Here is a 20032-nt window from a genome sequence, read left to right on the forward strand (position 1 = left end):
ACGAATAGCGAGGAATCTCATAAAAGGATCACCTGGAATAGCAATCGCGATGTCACCTGATACTCGTCTAGGAATTGGAGCTACCACATTGTTTAAGAACGATTGAAAAGGAATCCATGAAAACAACTCCGTTGTTGTATATATGCGCGTGTTGTTAGAATTAAAATATTTCAGGTTGTTCCAATTCAAAAGGGCATATGACGTAAACATACGCATCATCAGAATATTCATATCTTCATTTTTAGGTAAAAAATGCAGATCCTCCGACATCATTACAACTTGTTTAGTTTCAGGACAATCTTCTTCTGTGTGCAAAATATTCGTTATTATTTTAAGCAATTCCTCATTCCAATGTATAAATAAATCTCGATGCGCACCAGTGTGGATGGTATACAGGGTTCGATTTAAACCCAAATAACGTGACTTGCAGTTCAATGCAGAAATACCCCATGGATATCCGATATCAGTGTCATCTCCTATTGAACCGTCGACGTGTATGGTGGCGCGACCCAGTTGAGGCGTAATTATGATATTTGTATTGATTTCTCTTTGTCGTGATTCATTCACATCTTCTTCAATATATCGAAACGTGCAACACTCACTATATTTGTTGTAAATGCTAACTGCAACATGTGTTATAGCTTTAATATCTCGGCAGGATATTCCAAACAACTGAGCATTGCACATTACACCCACCGTAACTTCATTGTAGTAATCGGTTGGGTCATATTGTTTATACAATTCTTTTTGACAGCTACTCTTACCATATGCAGATTGTATCGGTATTGTTATTATAACGACGGACCATGATAAAAGCAACATTGTTTTAAAACATGTATATCCCTAACATGAACGTCGTAAATATCAGTTTTTCGTTCTTTTTTAACTGTCGGTTACATTACATGTTTGCTTAATGAAACTTGTTAGGTCTCTATAATAAAGATCCTGAAATGTAATAGCCACGGTTTTATTATGCAATAACTTATGTACTACAATAAAACTACTGTTACGAAATAAAGGCATGGCTATTTGTACTTCCTTGTCGCTAATTAATCGTGGCTTTATATGAACACAATCACCTCCAGTCTGCTGAAGTGCTGCAAATACATCATCCGTTTTTAATAGCCACCTATAAAAATATGACGGTTCGTTGCTGTATGGCAGATTACTATCTCCCGTATACCAATGACATGATTTTTTGGAATCATTTGGAATTATAATAGCATGTCTGAGAGGATCATTCGGTATTTCCACATGCATGTTTTTGTTTAAAGAAAAACAAACATTGGAATAATTGATGTCATTAGCGAGCCATGGCACGACGTCTCTCTGCCATTTCTGGATAGGTACCAATTTACTGGCTGGTATTGCACTTGAAGACATTGCATATCGAACGAAACGAGCTCCGTCGTAGCGTATATGACTTCCTTTTTCGGGAATGCCGCCTATATACGCGTTTATGTCAACTATATCGTTTACTCTACCGCACGTACCAGTTTCGCTAGCCAACCAGAAGTCATCAAACGTTTCCGATATTGGCGTTCCGCAATAATCTCGTCCTGAAAATGCACTAAGCAAAGCTCGCACGATGAAAGGAAATGGCCCTCTCGAGCGATAATAGGGATGTGCCATGTTTAAAATCAACATTCGTGTTCCACGAATATCACACGGGCGTTTACTGGCATCTCCCCATGCGCCCTTGTAGAATTGAGCGATCAGTACGTATCGAGCTTCATCATATTCGTGTGCAAACGTAATTTCGTCTTCCTTTTTACATGCCCACATTAAATTAAAATACCCTATTGCTTTTCTGACTTGTTCGAGATATCGTTCCTTACTGAGATGGATCACAGTTGGATCGTATGGTGCAAATACGGTACGTGCGCGTTTGATGGATTGCTCAATATATTTGCGTGGATAACCTTTCCTATATGCAGAGCCACCTCCACATGCAAATCCAAAGTAAAAAACATCATGTGGCATGGATATGTAATGGCCGTCTCTAGGCAAGAATGCGGGTGGAATCAATGGTGACATTGACGCTGCGAGTTTCTTAACTAACACGGGTTTCGTAAAATTGGAAACCTTGGACACAATTCGGAACGAATCGGTTCCGTGCCATCGAGTTCCATGCCAATCAAAAGCAGGCATGTACGTTGTAATCGTAGGATAACCCCTTAACCACATACATCTACTCTTAACGTAAGGAGGATGTATAGGCCATATTAACGATGCGGCACCATGTCTGATGGTAGATACGTAGTGAGATTCATTGTATAGAGATGGATATTGATTAAATACATAACGCTCGGTGTGAAACATACGCTCGGGTGGATAGAACGCTCCGTTTTTATACACTAACGATCTATACCAAAATTGCTTAAAATCGGATGGAATATTGTAGGAAGGCCGTCTAGCGATTTCTTTCAATACTTGCTGGTAGTAAAACGTTATAGCATGCATCCATTGTCTGGCATGAACAACATCATGAGTACTTAAATCGTACGTTCTGTCTATGGCGTATTTGGAATCCCCAACCACTTTGATTAGACTTGGACTTTTGTTAAAATGTTTATATATGATAGATGCAATTCTAGTTGCAACCACGGCTACCATAGCGGTTCCGTTTGTATCGGAAACTTTTCGTAGGAAATCGGGATTGTATGTCACGAGAGCTATGTAATATTGCCGGTAATTATTGCACGACTTCGTAAACGCAGCTTTACGAGTCGTTCCCCAATAATATGCTTTGTGTGGAGTGTAACATTCATTATTAGGATTAACATCATCTCCTATGATAATATCAGCATCTGTAATCTTACCTACTTGTAACAACGCAATATTTAACTTTGACAAGACAAGCATGTTGAGAGCGTTGCTAGCATCTCGTATCATCAATTCTAAGTCTGCACCAAAAGCTTGCTCTAACTGCATATTATTTTCAAAATAATACTGTATAATTACTTGTTTATCATTATTGCAAAATACAACAGCTTCATTAAGGAATATTAACGAATAAATAAAAAGAAATAGTACTTTCATTGTGCATATGAATAACACTTCATCTGTATGTATTGTTATTATATTTTGCACGGTTTTATGGAGAAAGAAAATTTAAAATAGACAAAAATAAATGAAATGATTACAATTGCACACGGCGAACGACTAATAATAGCCAGATAATAACTTGTTAATCCCATTGAGACCCGAATATGCTTTAGATGCTGCCGGATCAATAATTAAACCATAATGACAAACCAATAATGCTTTCAATCATCCGCAATTAAAGTTTGAAACTTCATTGGAATCAAATTACAAGAGAAATACCAAAAAAAGAAACATGTGTAAAGATCACAAGGCAGGAAGACCACTAGTTCCTCCTAAAATCCGTGATTTACCTACTCCATCGATCTCCCCCCAAACTTTATCACAGCCACACCATCACAATGAAAGAGGAAAGCTGTGATGATATCAATAAATAAAATGTTGTCTCGTATCATCATTTTTTTAACGTAGTGTCTCGCTGCATGTGTAATAATTTTACAATATACAATCTCGAAAAAGAGACATTAAAAAGATAAAAAAAGTAAAATGACACCAATTACGTATGACGAGTGGCTAGTAATAGCGAAATCGTTACACGTATATTATTACAAGCTATTATTTAATTCTTCTGATGGTAATACAGAAATATTTATTGATTTCTCCAAAACCGAAACTCCTCATCTCAAAAGTAAGGCTTCTAGTGGAGCGCTTGTTACACTTTTTACACGAACACAGCACCTAAACAATGCTCTACAATCAAAATATATAAATAGTCGAATTTACGAACCTGCAATATACGATTTCATATGTAAAACGTTTACGGTACATAAAGTTCGTGCTTATATCTGTAGTAGGAAATGGGCAGCCGAAACAGGAAAATCTCTAACGTTTTTCGATAGATGTGTATTACGAGACCCATTTGTTTACAACGACTCGTTTTTGATGCCTTTAGTTGAACCCAGAATATATTTTACAGGCTTAACTATATATCAAGAAACGCGCTACGATGATCCACTCTTACTATGGTTAGGATTTAGCAAGAGTGGGAATAATGTGGTAAATAAGTTAAGATATTGCATACATTGGTGTGAAAACGAGTGTGGAGTAAAGAACCTCACACCCGCTAATATCATTTCCGCATTGAGCCCTGAATATGCTTTAGATGCCGCTTTTAAGAAATCACCGAATGAACTTCATACCAAGAAAATCACACATGAAAATTTCCCAGCAGAAATTACAGTTTCAATGGCTATTGGGGATTATGAAAACGAAAAGGAAAAGGCTATGGCTATCGATGTGCTGAAGAGCCTAAACGGTGATAATGGTATGATTGAAATACCAGCATATGAGTTATTACATTTTCTGTATCACGCAATATGTAATTATATCAACGTAAACAACGTTACTCCATCCGAGATGAACAAAGTACTTATACCTAAGACATCATATGATTCTAATCGCTCTACGGAAATTGCGATTGAAACTGATAATTTTAATATGATCAATGATGATACCGAATCTTTTGAAATGACATTAGCTAGACATTATGATAATATTCGGGAAGCGCAATACATGTCTAACAATAGAGCTTTCCATTTACCGACATGGTATTATCATAAGCGACGTCGTGAGTCGTGTGATCACAATGTACATCAAGTATAGCTTGCGTTTTATTAACAAAAAGTCATCATGTTCAATTTTACAGCGATTAAAGATTTTTTGAAATGTACACTTCCAGTTACGACTGCATCGGATTGTAAGAGAAAATGCATTGAACAGAATAGTTCGATAAAGAATCAAGCACAATTACTAAATAATATTTTTCTTAACACTGAATACAAGCCAAAGGCAGAAGCTAAAGGAGCGTTCATATATCCAATCAACGTATTCTATCTGGCACCTCCCACTCGCGAAAAAATAACAAATACAAACGAATGGTTCTTATTACCTGAATCTAATAATGATCAGAAGCGTATTTTATCATTCCAAGTAATCGTTATCAGCGAGGATAAAAATATACTCGAATTTTATGATATATCGTCGATAATTGATTATCATTGGTTATCTTGGATGATTCACAATAATATAGTATTATTTCCACCACCTATGGTATGCACAAATAGATATAGATATGCATTAGAAAGTACCAACGATGATCCGCTACCAAAGATTGATATGATAGACGAAATATATAATTGGTATCCCGTTTCTCACACGTATTCGTTTCAATTATCCACCATAGCTTTATTACTAGGAAAACACGATATGTTAAATATGACTTTATTTATGATACTAGATCCAAGTAAAGATGGATTTACAATGAAAATGTTATTGAGAGAGGGACAATATTTAAAGATGTATGACACAAGTAAAATCGCTCAGAATTCATATAAACAATACATGTACAGGAATCATCCTTTTAAACTTTTAGAACATCCACCGTCGCAACAATCCACATACGATGAATCTGATTATACGAAGGTATTGCAGTTAAGTAAAAATGTTTTTGTTCGCGCTCACAAAAATGCACCTGAACTGCCGAATAGAATTGAATTCGATATGGAAAAATTTATATTGAGCATGAAGGAGATTGCATTAGATAATGATGATGTTAAATTGCTTGTAGCAAGAATAGTAAAATATACTTTTACATCTTTATTACCGGAAAGTTATCAAAAATTTGACGAGAGTAAAGATATTCAAAAACGGTCTGTACTCGCAAATGTGTTCGGCCACTTGAATCATAATGACATTGCTAGTCTCGGGTTTGACGAAACAGTATACGCAAATAGGCTTCGGTATTTAGCGGGATATAATGCAAAGCCCAATATTGATGTATTAAATTTGTTTTTCAATCTGAAAGGTTACGTTAACATAGACTACATAATAGTACCTTCGGCGGATAACGGACTACCGTCAACCTTATTTAATTATTGGACGCGTCAATTAATTCGGATTAATGATTTAAAAGATCATCTGCATCGCGAGTTCTTAGATTACGTAATGTATAAAGTGTCTAAACACACTCGAGATAACGATATCGAAAATAAATTGATTGAAGATACATGTCTATCTATTGCCGACATCAGACGTTACACTAGGGATATTTTATTCAGCGTAACAAGCAATGAATTAATTATCAACCCTGCATATGCTATTTCTTTATCACCATACGTTTTACGTTACCTTAGAAACATATTCACATATAGCTATATATATAATATGAATATCACAAATAAAATTACGTATCAATTTCTACAAAATTTATTACCGACAATGCAGAATTTTTATCATACTGCAACCATACCCGATATTATTTGGCCTAACGATATAATTGCTTTTCAGAGCTGTGCATGGCTGGCAGATATAGTATACGATTTACTATATAGTTCAAGAAAATTAAGAGCACCATTACAGAATGATATATTTCAAGACAACCAATTGCGTTTATCTAATTACGTACACGTTCGACTTACAGTAACAAAGGAGCAATTTATTAACTACCTTATCCATAACGTACATTCTGTGAGTGATCTACCCGAGCTATTTCCACACATTCGATTCATAATATGTAATTTTTTCGAGTTTTACTTTAAAGGAGTACCTGCAGGTATGGGTCGTTTCGATTTCACGACCGGTATCGCTCATTACATCCTCGATGAGAATTGCGTTATCCGATTATGCAATATATTTTTCGGTTCATTCCATGAACCATATGACAAACCAATAATTCTTTCAATCATCAACAATTCCATTTTGAAGCTATCGATGGGAACTCGATTACAATAAAAATTCACGTATATCCACGAGGTGGCTTTGTGTAAAGATCGCAACGCTGGATGAGCCTTCCTCCTAAATCTGCGATTACCTACTCCAGCAAAATCCACCATCTCAATTATTAGAACAAAGTATAAAAAGAAATGAGGCAAGAAAGAAAAATTGAGAAATTTCATCTCTCCAAAAAAGAAGACAAACACGTGTGTTTATAAAAAATAAACATTTTATTTCAGAACATATATTATGTTTGTGTATGTTTATTAATCTTCACCGGTCATGTCATTAATGTCATCATCATCGAAATCATTTACATTATAGTTGCTATTTATAGATGATGGTAATGCTATTGACCCATCGTCATTGACATTACTTTCAACTGTAGAATATGTTCCCTTGCCTATAGCAATCATATCTTCTTCAGAAAATTCATCACCCACGTTAAGCAGGCCAATAGCGTTCGTTTTTTGGTGAGGAACCTTCACACGAACCATGATTGTGGAACCTAGTAGAACACGCGCGTACAGTGCGTTTGCCGTCACGAAAGACAGGCCAATGATTGCTGCACCACGAAAGTTGGGCATCTCCATCAACGCTGCAGTCTCGTCACGCGGATCCCACGCATTCCTTTTTTCCAAGGTCTTGTCAGCACGCCACCTTACGGCTTCCACGTACCGATTACGATTAATAGCTCGAATATCTTTACTTTTCACCTCTTGTGAATCCAGTTTGGCCTTGTAGTCCATCCATTCGTGTTGATCCACATATTGTTGTAATGTCTTCCCATAACCATATACGAATCGTTCGGGGAACTCTGTTAGCAGCTCGATTTGAGGATGATATGTTGCTGAGAACCATAATTTGTCGATTTTGCTGCAAATTTCCTTCATATAGGCTGGACGTTGGTATGCAATGTTCAATCGTCCTGTTGTTGTACTTTCAAGTAAAATTTTTATGAGCACTATGGCATAATCAACCGCAGCTTCATCCATACCAAGTGGGCTAATTGTAACTACAGGAGAACCAACCTCTGCCTTATTTATTAACGTTTCACCTAAATCTTCAGTACGATGATATTTCTTGTCATCTCTATATTGTAAATATTGCATATTACCAATGAAAGCTATTGGTGTCAGATGGGGTACGATGGAGGTTAAATAATCAGTTCCATTGTACGATGCATATGGTATATATGCATCATCATGCAAAACTTCCGTTGCGATACAATCCAACTTGCTAGGTACATATGGTTTCAACTTAGAAAATGCAATGTTTACGAGATCCCGAGCAGGCATATTTCCAGATGCCTTCAGTTTCACTATATTCGTAGTAACGATACACGAAGCCAACTCAGCAATATAATCGTACACAATTGCTCTGACTCGTTCTCGTATTGGCTTGTTTGGTTTCAGAGACTGTGATTTAGGACAGATGGTCTTTCCAAATAAATCAATATTGCTGCCGTTACTATTAAACTCTTTGAACATATGTTGATAGAAGACATCTTGTAGCCGGACTTCATCCATAGTTGCTTCATAATCAGAGGCAGATGTGTGGGGAAAACTCACCAGCGATTGCATTTGAGGCTTTTCTTCTGTAGAAGAACCTGAACCTCCAAGACCATTACTTGCTTGTGGTGGCTTCTTTATACCACTTGGCATATACGTTCCACGAAAGACTACTTTCCACCAATTGTTTCCAATCCATGCATTGGGAATTAACGATGTCATGTCCTTGTCACTGTCGAATGGGAGGCCTTCTCTTTGACACAACTTGACTCTGGCCAGACGCTTTAGTGGGAGTGTGATTTTCTCTTCAGCACCCACACCGCTACTGACGATTACACGCTGTAATCGATCCCAATCCCATGCATTTGGTGCCGGGATCGCTACGAACTGACCTTCAGACAAATAATACATTACAAATTCATTGTTGGGATTTCGTACCCCAAAAAATCGAGGATCGAGTAGATATTTCAAATTTGCGTCATATTCGGTCTCCGTAAGATTCGTTGCTTTTTCTTGCAAGAATGAGTTGGCATCTGCAGTGATCATTCGCTTTATAGCATTCACCTTATGAGCATCATCATCCGGATCTGTAGTTGGATAATACATAAATCCTTGTGGTGATTTTTTCAAATTTGAGCGGTCATCAGACATTTTCATACGCTTAGCGGTCGATCGAGCGTTGTCTACGTTAGATGCAGCCATTCTTGAAACCAACAAGTATACCTTGTCTCCGTAGAATGCAGCAAGCAGGGTGCTTTTTTCTGTTTCCTTGCGGCGCTGTCAGCTCTTCGTATGTATCAGTGAGTAGTGTTGGGAGTCACCGACCACTCTTTATATAAGCATTGGGTATCGCAAACAATGGCACTTCTTCCTGCGGTACTAACGCATATAGATTGGATAAGACTCAAGCGCTATTACGATTCCACGTGTCAGCAAGGAGATCGAGTTTTATTCTCCCTGTGTAAACACCCATTTATCTCGCCGACGGAGATAATTTTTGATGGACATTCTGTCTTTAACGGGAACAATAACTCAGTACTTTACATTGCTCGTGATATGAAACAAACATATGACACTTATCACCCACAGAATTATAAACAACAAACGAAGCAAAGTGATACGCAGAAGGCCAAATATTCTCAGTCACAACAGACCGCTTACCATGCGTGTACCATTGAAGATGCAGCATTATCAGCAACTGCATCGGAAGCATCACCGGCAGTATCATCAATCAACGTCATTAAAAGCGACACAACAGCAGCCATTTCACGGCAGATCACATGTTTGTCAGTCGTCGAGCAGATTGCTACGAGACCAACAACAGTGGAATCGAGAACAAGAGCAGCAGAGACTTTCGCAGAAGGAAACTCTTCCATCAGATCAACTTCAAGTAACGTGGATGGTTCGGACCAACATCCGCAGAGAAAAAGACAGAGACTTACTTCAAGTCGTGGAGATTATGTATGACAATATTGTGAGCATGGCTCTAAGCACCCGAATGTTTGTCTATTTACGACCAGAAAGTATTTTTCCGATAGACAAGATGATCGTGAGTGTACGATTTGGAGGCGGATCAAATTTTGGATTAGATATTAGAAGCATGGCAAATTATCCAACTAATATAATTAGATCTCTAGTGAATAATTCCACCAGTAGTAGACCTGCTACGTTAATGCACATGGCCAGAACATGCTGTTGTGTAGCAGAAAATACAGACATTACATTATTGGTTAAAGCATTAGATTTTAATGGCAATGTGCGGCAACTAGCACTGATATTTCCAAAACTACAATTGATTTGGTACGATTTTGATTGTGTGAAATTTGGAAATATTGAGGAAAAAAAACGACTACACACCATTTGTATCAATTTACCAACATCTACAGCAGCGGTAAGAGGAGGGGTTCAACCTATTCCTCCCTACGAACCATGTATATCCAACAAAAGAGGATGCAGTGTTTATTATCAACACGAAATGGTGTTCACGTCATTTATCGTGAGCAAACTTGCGAACGATCCCAATATCATCGAAAGTGGATGTTGGAGTGCATGTGACATCGACGGTGATGCATGCATAAAGGAAAATAACGAAAGTGACTCTCAATGGAACTTATTTAAACAAAAATTACTATGTAAGATTACAACAATAATCAAATCAACTACATGGGCATTACCAATACATCAATTGTTCTCATCAACGTATTTTGAACCTCCAACGTTATGACAAGCAAAGGTGTTCTATTGGTATTGTGAAAAATAAAACATGAGTTTACTTCTTAAAAACAACATATTTGTCATAAATTTCTTTCGGATACAACATCATTAGTCTGTAAATCATGGTTCGATTACGATCTTCCGTGGTTTTCATATACAAAGCAGGATACACACATAAATCGTATATGCTATCTTCATTTTCCTCTTTATTCGTACATTCTGCTGCTTCTTCTTTTTCAATATCATTTACATCTTCTTTTGTTTCATGAAAATAACGAGATGATGGTGCAAAATGTATCGACATTAATTTATTTGCAGATGCCGCATAATCTATTTCTTTAACATCAGACATTATTACAAATTACTACATTAAAAAGCTTATCAAGAAGAAACAAAAGATTGCTTAGTTTTTATTAAGAAAAACGCAGATTTTTATTCAGTGTCATCATCACACTCAATATAAAATTTATGATTATAATGATACTGCTGATATTTTTTTATTGGTCCACCTCCGCTTCGTTTCTTTCTCTTCAAATTCTTTAATGTTTCCACTCTCTTCTGATCTGAAATTACAGTAGTGTTAAGCTTAACGTATTCATCCCAGTCTGAATGTGTATAATTTTCAAAGAAACGTTTTATAATTTCTAGATCGCGTTGTTCAATTGTCACATTATTTAACAGACTAGGATACACACACCGTTCAAATATGTCTCTATTTCCAGACTTTAATAACGCAGTTGCTGTTGCATTTACATCAAATAAAGACATGCAAATCTCGTCATAATTTTGCGGAGGTGAATTGCGAATTTTGTCTATCGCCGCTATGATAATATCACGTGTGCTACGGTCGGTCCACCAACGACGTTGCAGTCGTTGTTGTTGCCGATGATGTTGTAATGATGGTATTGTCGGTGGCACCCACTTGTGGGTAGAGTAACGTCCTTTAACTACAACATTGATAAAGTCTTCAAAATTTGCACTAAATATATCATTATCGGTAATAGCATCGTTGGTAGTACTGTTAACCCAATTGATGCGCGTAAATGCACTTATTAAATCATTATTATATTCTCCAGTAACGTGATCGTATTCAGAGTTCAAAAGCTTTAAATCTCGCATTAAATACGGAGATTGTATATCACATATTTTCACAATCATCGGAGATACTACGAGTAGTCTCATCCACGTAGGAGTCATTTCTAATAATCGAATACACGAGATGAATGTAGGCATAAGTTTAGATTCAAAAGTAGGATAATACATGCTGTAAAGCGATTTTAGAATATGAAAATGTTCCGTTGGTTGCAAATGTTTAAGATTTCGATACACTTTCACTAATTTAGTCACATTTTCGACACTCGTTAGTTGAGCGAAATGTAAAGGTAACTTTGTATTATCATCATCGTTAGTACCGCTTAAGGAGAAAGCAGTAATTCCTTGCTGTTGTAAGTCAATTTCATCCAACGACCTATTAAAAATTGAACCATCATTAAACATGGACATATATTTATGTAACATCCTACTTGCTATTATGGCCTCGAGACAAATATCAAAGCCCATATTCAATTTATCGTCATCGATGTGACCGACCAACATTTGTAATAATAACATAGAGTGATCTTTATGCGGGTCATTATACCATTTTATTGATGTTAACGGAGAAGATTTGAAATTGCTTCGATCTGTGTTCAAGAGTTTCTTATATTTATGAGGAACTCGTAAAAAGTAATGCTTTATTCCATTATGATCCTTCGTAGCAAACAACGGTGCGGAACAACGTATCGCGAGAATATGAGTTTGCGTGCTCAAATACGCATTTTCGTCGACATGTTGGCTTTTGCTATTAATACTTAACGTTCGTTTTGACAACACGGAATCTTTAAGTTGCTCAAATGTTACGTTATTAGTGCCATCAGGAATCGTCAATATATTTCTTAAGAAATGATCTGTTAATAATGCATTTGCCGTAAGACATGGTCTTACTATATATTCCGATGCATTATCTACGCGATCGTACGTCGCCAATGAAATTAAATCATCAAACGCGAATTCTAAGATTTCATCATGTTTTACCGTTGCTTTTTCATCATATGCTGTATCCGCGATTAAGGGCCCTCCGTTTTTATTCACAGGATTCGTGAGTGTTACACATTTCGAGGGAATTAAAAGGTAAGAAAAAATGCGCATAGTAGTAACGTCGAGCGCTCTTGTTGCATTGAAACAAGATGCAGAAATACGAGCCGTTATACCAGCTCCGTATACCATCGAAGTGTAGTTACAGAGGCACTCTTGCAAATAATTAGCACTGGTCTCGGTAGCAGCTGTGAGTGAAGCGAAAAACGGGATAGTCCCGTTAAAAAAAAATCCCGAAATTGGAATTTTTACGAACGGATAAAACACCGGCGGTATTTGATAAATATCATGCGGTAACCTGTAAAATGGCGGTATGGCATCATACCCTATAGTCAGTATACTTTTCCCGTATGATTTACGTAACCCTTCGTCCAGACGCATTGCAATATCTTGACTGCAATATTTCATTCCACGAAAAGTTACATCAGTGGTATATGAAACGTAATTTGAATTATTACTTGATCTGCTTTCTCTAGATTGATCACTGCATAACCATTTGCTCATTCCCACATACTCCGAACACGTTTCTGGAGGTACAATTAACGTGAGATCGAGTGGAATATGGAACGTTTTATATGTGCCATCACCATTGGCTTGCCTTTTAAAAGCTACGACTAACGTTAATCCTTCACTTGTTAGAGTAACACTTTCATCGGAATGTTTCATCAGTAATTTTCCATTATCTCTATCTGCCGGTCTTTCTGAAAACGTTAACTTAGCATTGCTAAATGAAGATTCGAAAGGTTCAATGATATACGTTCCCGTATCAGCGGTATATTTACACGAACCGCAGCTAGGGTAATAGTTAACATCGTACGGTAAATTAATTACGAAAGCTTTCACATCGGCTGCAGACGTAATTTTAGTATACAATGTACGCGCAAAGGGATCTCCCAAATGTATGTAACACATTAATACTTTTAATAATTGAGCCTTTGCTTCAAGTACAAATTTTTCATTATTGTTACCATCAGTAATGTACGCAGTTTTCCATGCCGATACTAGTTTGCATACGTTTTGAACATCACTAAAATAAAAATCATGTAATATACGACGCCACAAGTCGTCCATGAGAGAATCAATATGTTTTTATTTTTATTTAAAACAGATCACCTAAAGCATATTCGTACATATTATTTGCAGACTCGTTCTGTTTATATGTGCGATATCGACGCCGATGACTCATATACTTGCTTATGTAACGGTTTGCAGTATTGTTGATGATCCCATCCGCTTCGCTGTCGTCGTCGCGATCCTCTTGGGTGATAGACCAATTCCTTAATAATGTATTAGTCGTCGGTGGTGGTATTATCATATCTTTTAATGGAAATTCAAATGCTACGGTTGCAAGTTCCGAATCGTAACTAATAGCGTCTTTTCTGTCTGCTGCTCCGACTCGTCTATGACGTCCTCCAGCAGGAAATCCTACCGACATTTCGTATCCTATTGGAGATGGAACCCATCCTGGAGGTGCATATCTAATGTAATCGTTCAATCTAAACTTACCAGGCGCCAATACTCGGTGTGCGAACACAATTTCTCCATTTTCATCCGTTACAGGATATGCAACGTATATTTCATTGTTTATCAACGCAGTACACAAGGCATGCTGCGAATTGTGAACCGGTACTAACGCAAACCAACTTAATGCAGTTTCATCCGCGTGATCCCATAGGTACGCAACACCTGTATTGTTGCTTGCTTGCAGTGCGGCTCGCAGTGCCGTCCACGAAGCATTTGTGATATTTAATCGTTCTATATTGTCTACTGCGGGTACGTCAAGTGCATATAATACATTTGTAGTAGAGTCACCCATCAACAACGTATTTAGCGATCGAAGAATAGACTCATATACATTTTGAGGCGCATATAATCTTCTACACTGATCAATAGCGTAGTCGATCGCATTAGGCGTTTGTTTAATCACCCATTCTCTGAACGTAACACGTTTGTCTTCAATAGCACCCGTTATTTCTTCTATTGCATCTTCGTTTTCATCGGTTACTTTAGTGCGAGCTAGGTAGCCTTTCAAGTGAACATTGTTACGCACTGATTCGTCTAAGGAGTCCACCGACGAAGGTATTTGAATTCCGAGAAGTATAAGCGGTGATACTTTTTCGTATACAATACCATCTTCTTCTACATCTGTATTTAACCAATTTCTGATGGCACTTACATATCCTCTATTGAAAGGGTTTACGTAAGCTTCGAGTGTTAAATCATTCGGTGGTGGTATTTCGTTAGGAACAGACAATACTGATTCTCCACTATCTACGAAGGAATGATACATCGTATACCCACCATGTCTGTCTATCGTAACGTTAATTGGATGTGCTATAGTGTCTCGAATTAAAGTCTCTGTAATGTCATTCATTTTTATTCATTCGTTTCCGATTTAATTGATCTCTATTATACATTTCATTCATGGCAATATAATATGGATTTAGGGTTATCGGTTGTGTAGTATTAAGCCACCCCATACTGCTACTAAGGGCGAACGCGCCTGCAAGGCCTGCTCCGACGACGAAAAAAGCCGTGGCCGCTCCCGTCAATTTGTCGGGTAAGTCCGAATCTGATGAAGCTGTTGATTGAGATGATGTTGTAATTACCGAAACAGCAGAAGGATATGGAACCCATGCGGAAACGTCATATGAAGGAATGAATGAATTAGATTGTGACATTGTTACAGGCGATAATGCTATTGACGGTGAGGTTGACGAATTACCAAAACCCATGTTACCACCTACTATGTTTCTAGAAGTTACTCCTGATGCACTGCTGTATAAATCATCCATATCGTTATTGGGAGTGTGACTATGGGATACTTGCTGCTCTGGGTACAATAATTTTATAATTGCATCATGCATGTAATGACTTAAAGTATTAATAGAAGCACTCGGTAACGCAATGGCAATCTTGTGGCGATTATAAAAGTACGAAAGGAGCGCTTTTATGATCACTATGTCTAATTTGTTATTTACACCGGTGAGTCCCAAATGGGATTTGTTGAACACGAGAGATGTTTCAGAATATAACCGCAGCTTGTTGTTTTCACCACCTAAATCCAGCTCTGTCACATTTGCGGCTTCGGGTAATACACCCAAGTTTTTCAAAAGATACATGAACTTTGTATCTCGACTAACCGGTCCCGTTAAAATTCGACTGACATGTTCGAAAGACGTAGCGTCTGTCATGATGGCTGCACTTGCATCTGACAGCAGACACCCAAATTTTAAGCGAGTAAGCATCGCACCTTTGGCATTTTGATCGCCACCCGCGAGTATTGCAGTTTGCTGTAGGGTATGGTTTAGGGACACATACATGGATGCATGCACATCTGTGATGCATCTCATCAGAAGGTGCGGTGCAAAATATTTTACCCACGAAGAAGCTGCTAAAGTTACATATTCTATAGGCATTTCCACCGTTGCATTTGACAATTCTTCTCGAAGTATTACTTCGACGACTTGTATAGCTTTTAAGTCACTGTTGCGCGAGTGAGAGGCACTGAACAGTAGTAAGTGTCGTTTGAGTTTCTGAGTGGGAGCGTCTCCTGCAACGATGGGGAAAAGGTAGCGGAAGCATAATATAAATGCTGTAATGGTTTGCGATGAATCTTCCGTAAGTAAAGAATACACAAACGCTTGGGTACCAAGTGGTAATCCAACCAATTCTGCATCTCCATTATCTACTACTGCGTTGCCGCTAAGTACTTGATTGCCACCACCAACGCTGCTATAGCGCTTATTCAAAAGGTCTACTAGAGCCAATGTGTTATCGGACATATCCGGTGGACTAATGTTAGCAGAAACGATTGCCAAAATTGCAGCACTTCGATGATCATCTGTGCAGTCAGGCTTATCAGATAAACATAATGGTTTGCTATTAATGGCTTTGGTATCGTTTAGAATGTACTTGGAAGCTGTTATAAGATGAGAGAAGGCTGGTAAGTATGCAGCTATTTCTCTGGCTGTAGATATGTCTGCTATCGCATTATAAAGTTCTTTTTCAGCGTTTATTTCTTCGTTAGAAAACACATATTTTAACATTAATTGATCTAGAGACAAAATTGTGACGATTGGTTCCGCAGCCGGTGGTGACGGTCGTTGTTGTCGCCTCTCGAATAAAATTTCAGATCTCATGTAATCAAACGCTATTGTGATTTCGGATATTGCCGCACTACCAAATTCTAACATAAGCATTGATTTAGTGAAATATAATTCCGTGCTTATGCTTCTTGGATTTCCATTTTGAGAATTGAAAAATGGAAATAATTGTGCTGGGTGAAGATCTGGCGTTCTAATCCAATACGTTCTCGCAAATGATCCTAACAGTAGAAATTTGATTTCGCTTAGGGAATTGTTAATGTCGGTAGCATCGTGTATAGAATGTGTATTCAGCTTAATTCCTTTTAATGCAGAATATGCGATATCCGCATGATAATGAGAGTGCGAACTGGGATGATTCGCTGGTACAGGCAACTGTACATCTTGATATACTTGGTGCCCAACGCTACTTGGTAATTGTTGTTGCACTTGTTGATGAGGACATTGTGATGCCATTTTTTTATTACGAAAAATACTGATGTTTTTATCTCAATAGCAATATTATCTTCTTTACTTCTTGACGGCTGCTAACGAATGAAAATCCGGAGGCGATGAACAATTATAGTGATGTGGATTATCATTTTTAAATTGCGGAAAAAAAACCTACATTATTTTTTTTAACATAGAAACATTATAATTACACTCCTTATTTATTGTATTTACATAACGTCACAAATGGACGTCCCATCAACTCCTACAGTAGAGAAGTCCTTCGTTGATGTCATTAACAGTATGTCTGCATCATCAAATGGTCAGCAGCAACAGCAGCAACAGCAGCAACAGCAGCAACAGCAGCAGCAACAATCACAGAAGCACCAAAAATCTTCAAAAAGTGAAGAAAACGTTACGACATTGTAAATCAGTTTGACTATATTTTATCCCCAAAGTTTACACTTTTTGAATGAAGTAAAGAAATAAACGTACGTTGTGTAATCTGGTAATATGTGTTGTGGTGATTGATTAAAAAATATTTTTTTATGATTGCAAATTAAACATGCAATTAACTGTTGCAGATTGTTATTTATCTAGTATATTAAAAATGTTCAGAAATTTAATAATGCCACGAATAGAATATTTGTTTTACATAGATGATATCTCACCCCATTATTGTAAACGAAATGATTCGTTTCCTAAAGGAAGAATATTATATGACATCATCGATAAAACAATATTCGAATGTGTAGAATTTGAACAGACCGATAATAATAGAACTATTGGTGGTATACCACACATAACACCATCCTCTTCCTCTAATCCGATATCGCTGGGTATTTCTAGTTCTCACAATAATACTTCCAGTAGTGATTCAGAAGATGATACGCGTAAAATCAATAAAAGAATTATAAAGAAGAATATTGGACAACATTATCAACGAAGAGAATTTAGAAAGAATAACACTGATGTGGCAACTAATCATCATGGTACTGGTATTGTGATAACAACTGAAGATTTAGATGCGATTGTTAATGTAATGTTTGTCAATACATGTCCAAATGACGATGAATCACAAACTGTAGAATTATTACGTTATTACGAACGTCTACTCACTGCTATACAAGATGTTATATGTGGAAACATTTCTAAATATTCAAAGTATTGCGATACTATTAATGAAACATCTACTATAGTTAATATATGTCTTAAAGACATGCGAGAGGTATTATTAAATAAAATCCATACAGTAAATACTATCACTGCTAACCGAAAGCGAAAACGTGAAGAGAATAATGAAAATAGTGATAATCAACAATACATATACGATAATAATACATCGCAAAGAATGCAGAATATAATTCATTTATTGAAATATACACGCTTGATGAAGTGGTGGTGATGAATACTGTGAATGTTTTTTTTTGCGCCCTTTTTATCAGTCGAGAGTCAGCAGTATGGTTTTGCAGACTATGTGATAATGATAATGCTTTATCAGAAAGGAAGGATATTTTTTTACGTCCTTTCAGCTATAGATATCTTTTCGTTAGGGATATATATACAGTTAACGTGTAAGAGAGACAGACATGTGTTTCGCTTCTTATAAGAACTAGTCTCTATACTGGCGATCCCATCCATCATCATGAACTTTACGTACTCCACTTTGAATGCTTCTACATCGGCTCAATCTCCTTTATCATCACCCGTACCTCCCAAGAAGAAAATGAAAACGATTGGCAACGATTATGATGCCGTTATGATGACAAAGAAGCCTTTGAAGATGTATTCGTGGAACGTCAATGGAATGAGGACGTGGATAGCGGAGGGTGGACTTGCATATTTGAGGGAAGCTGATGCAGATATTTTCGCAATACAGGAAACTAAATGTCACATATCAAATGTACCAAAAGAAGCATTGTTACTCGAAGGATACAGTTCGTATTTTACAAGTACAAATGCACGTGGTCTTTCTGGAGTTGGAGTATATTGTAAAATTCCTCCCAGGTATGTCCATTATGACCGAATTATGGGTGAAGAGCATGAAGGACGAGTTCTCTCATTGGACTTTGGAGACTTTTATTTTGTAACTACTTACGTTCCATGTGTCGGGGATGAGCTTGTACATTTACAACATCGTATCAAGTGGGATGTGCTGTTTCGTGACTACATCAAAGAATTGATAGATAAGAAGAAACCTGTTGTGGTGTGTGGTGATTTCAACGTGGCACATACTGCTCAAGACTTGTACAAGCCCAAGGGGAATACACGAAAGCCAGGTTTTACCAAAGAAGAACGGAAAGCCTTCTCTGCGTTGCTGCAATGTGGCTTTGTGGATTCATTTCGATATCTGTATCCACAGAAGACTGATGCGTACACGTTCTGGAGCTATACAAATGAAGTCAGGATTCGCAATGCTGGATGGAGGCAAGACTATTTCTTGGTGTCTCAAGGTATAAGAGACAAAGTGAAGGAGAGTGTCATTCATAATGAATGTGTTATTGGAAGTGACCATTGTCCCATTTCAATAGAGATTGATCAATAAAACTAATAATTATTATTTTTTTGTTGACGACTAATTATTTCGCTTTGTACAAAAATAAAGACATGGTAAAAGCAACGACGAGTTCTATGATAGAAAAATTGGTTAACGTAACACGTGGTGGTAAAAATATAGCCGCGATTCACGTTGACGACATGGAAAGAATTAAGAATGATCTTTCAGTACGAAAAAATATCGGATTAAAAGGAAATGTGACCATTCTTAAAAAATCGATCAAACCGGTTGGTAACAAAGCAATCAAGACTATGAATGTTCATAAA

The 20032-nt window shown here is 37.2% G+C and overlaps 1 protein-coding gene across 1 annotated transcript; it reads left to right on the forward strand.

The window, feature by feature from the left end:
* Positions 1-19238: 19238 nt before the first annotated feature.
* On the forward strand, positions 19239-19754 carry LOC119444823 (DNA-(apurinic or apyrimidinic site) endonuclease-like). Its single transcript, XM_037709165.1, has one exon. It carries the CDS (start codon positions 19239-19241, stop codon positions 19752-19754), a length of 516 nt encoding a protein of 171 aa, XP_037565093.1.
* Positions 19755-20032: the final 278 nt, after the last annotated feature.

This window comes from Dermacentor silvarum, chromosome 3, assembly GCF_013339745.2.
Source record: "Dermacentor silvarum isolate Dsil-2018 chromosome 3, BIME_Dsil_1.4, whole genome shotgun sequence".
NCBI classification, from domain to species: Eukaryota; Metazoa; Arthropoda; class Arachnida; order Ixodida; family Ixodidae; genus Dermacentor; species Dermacentor silvarum.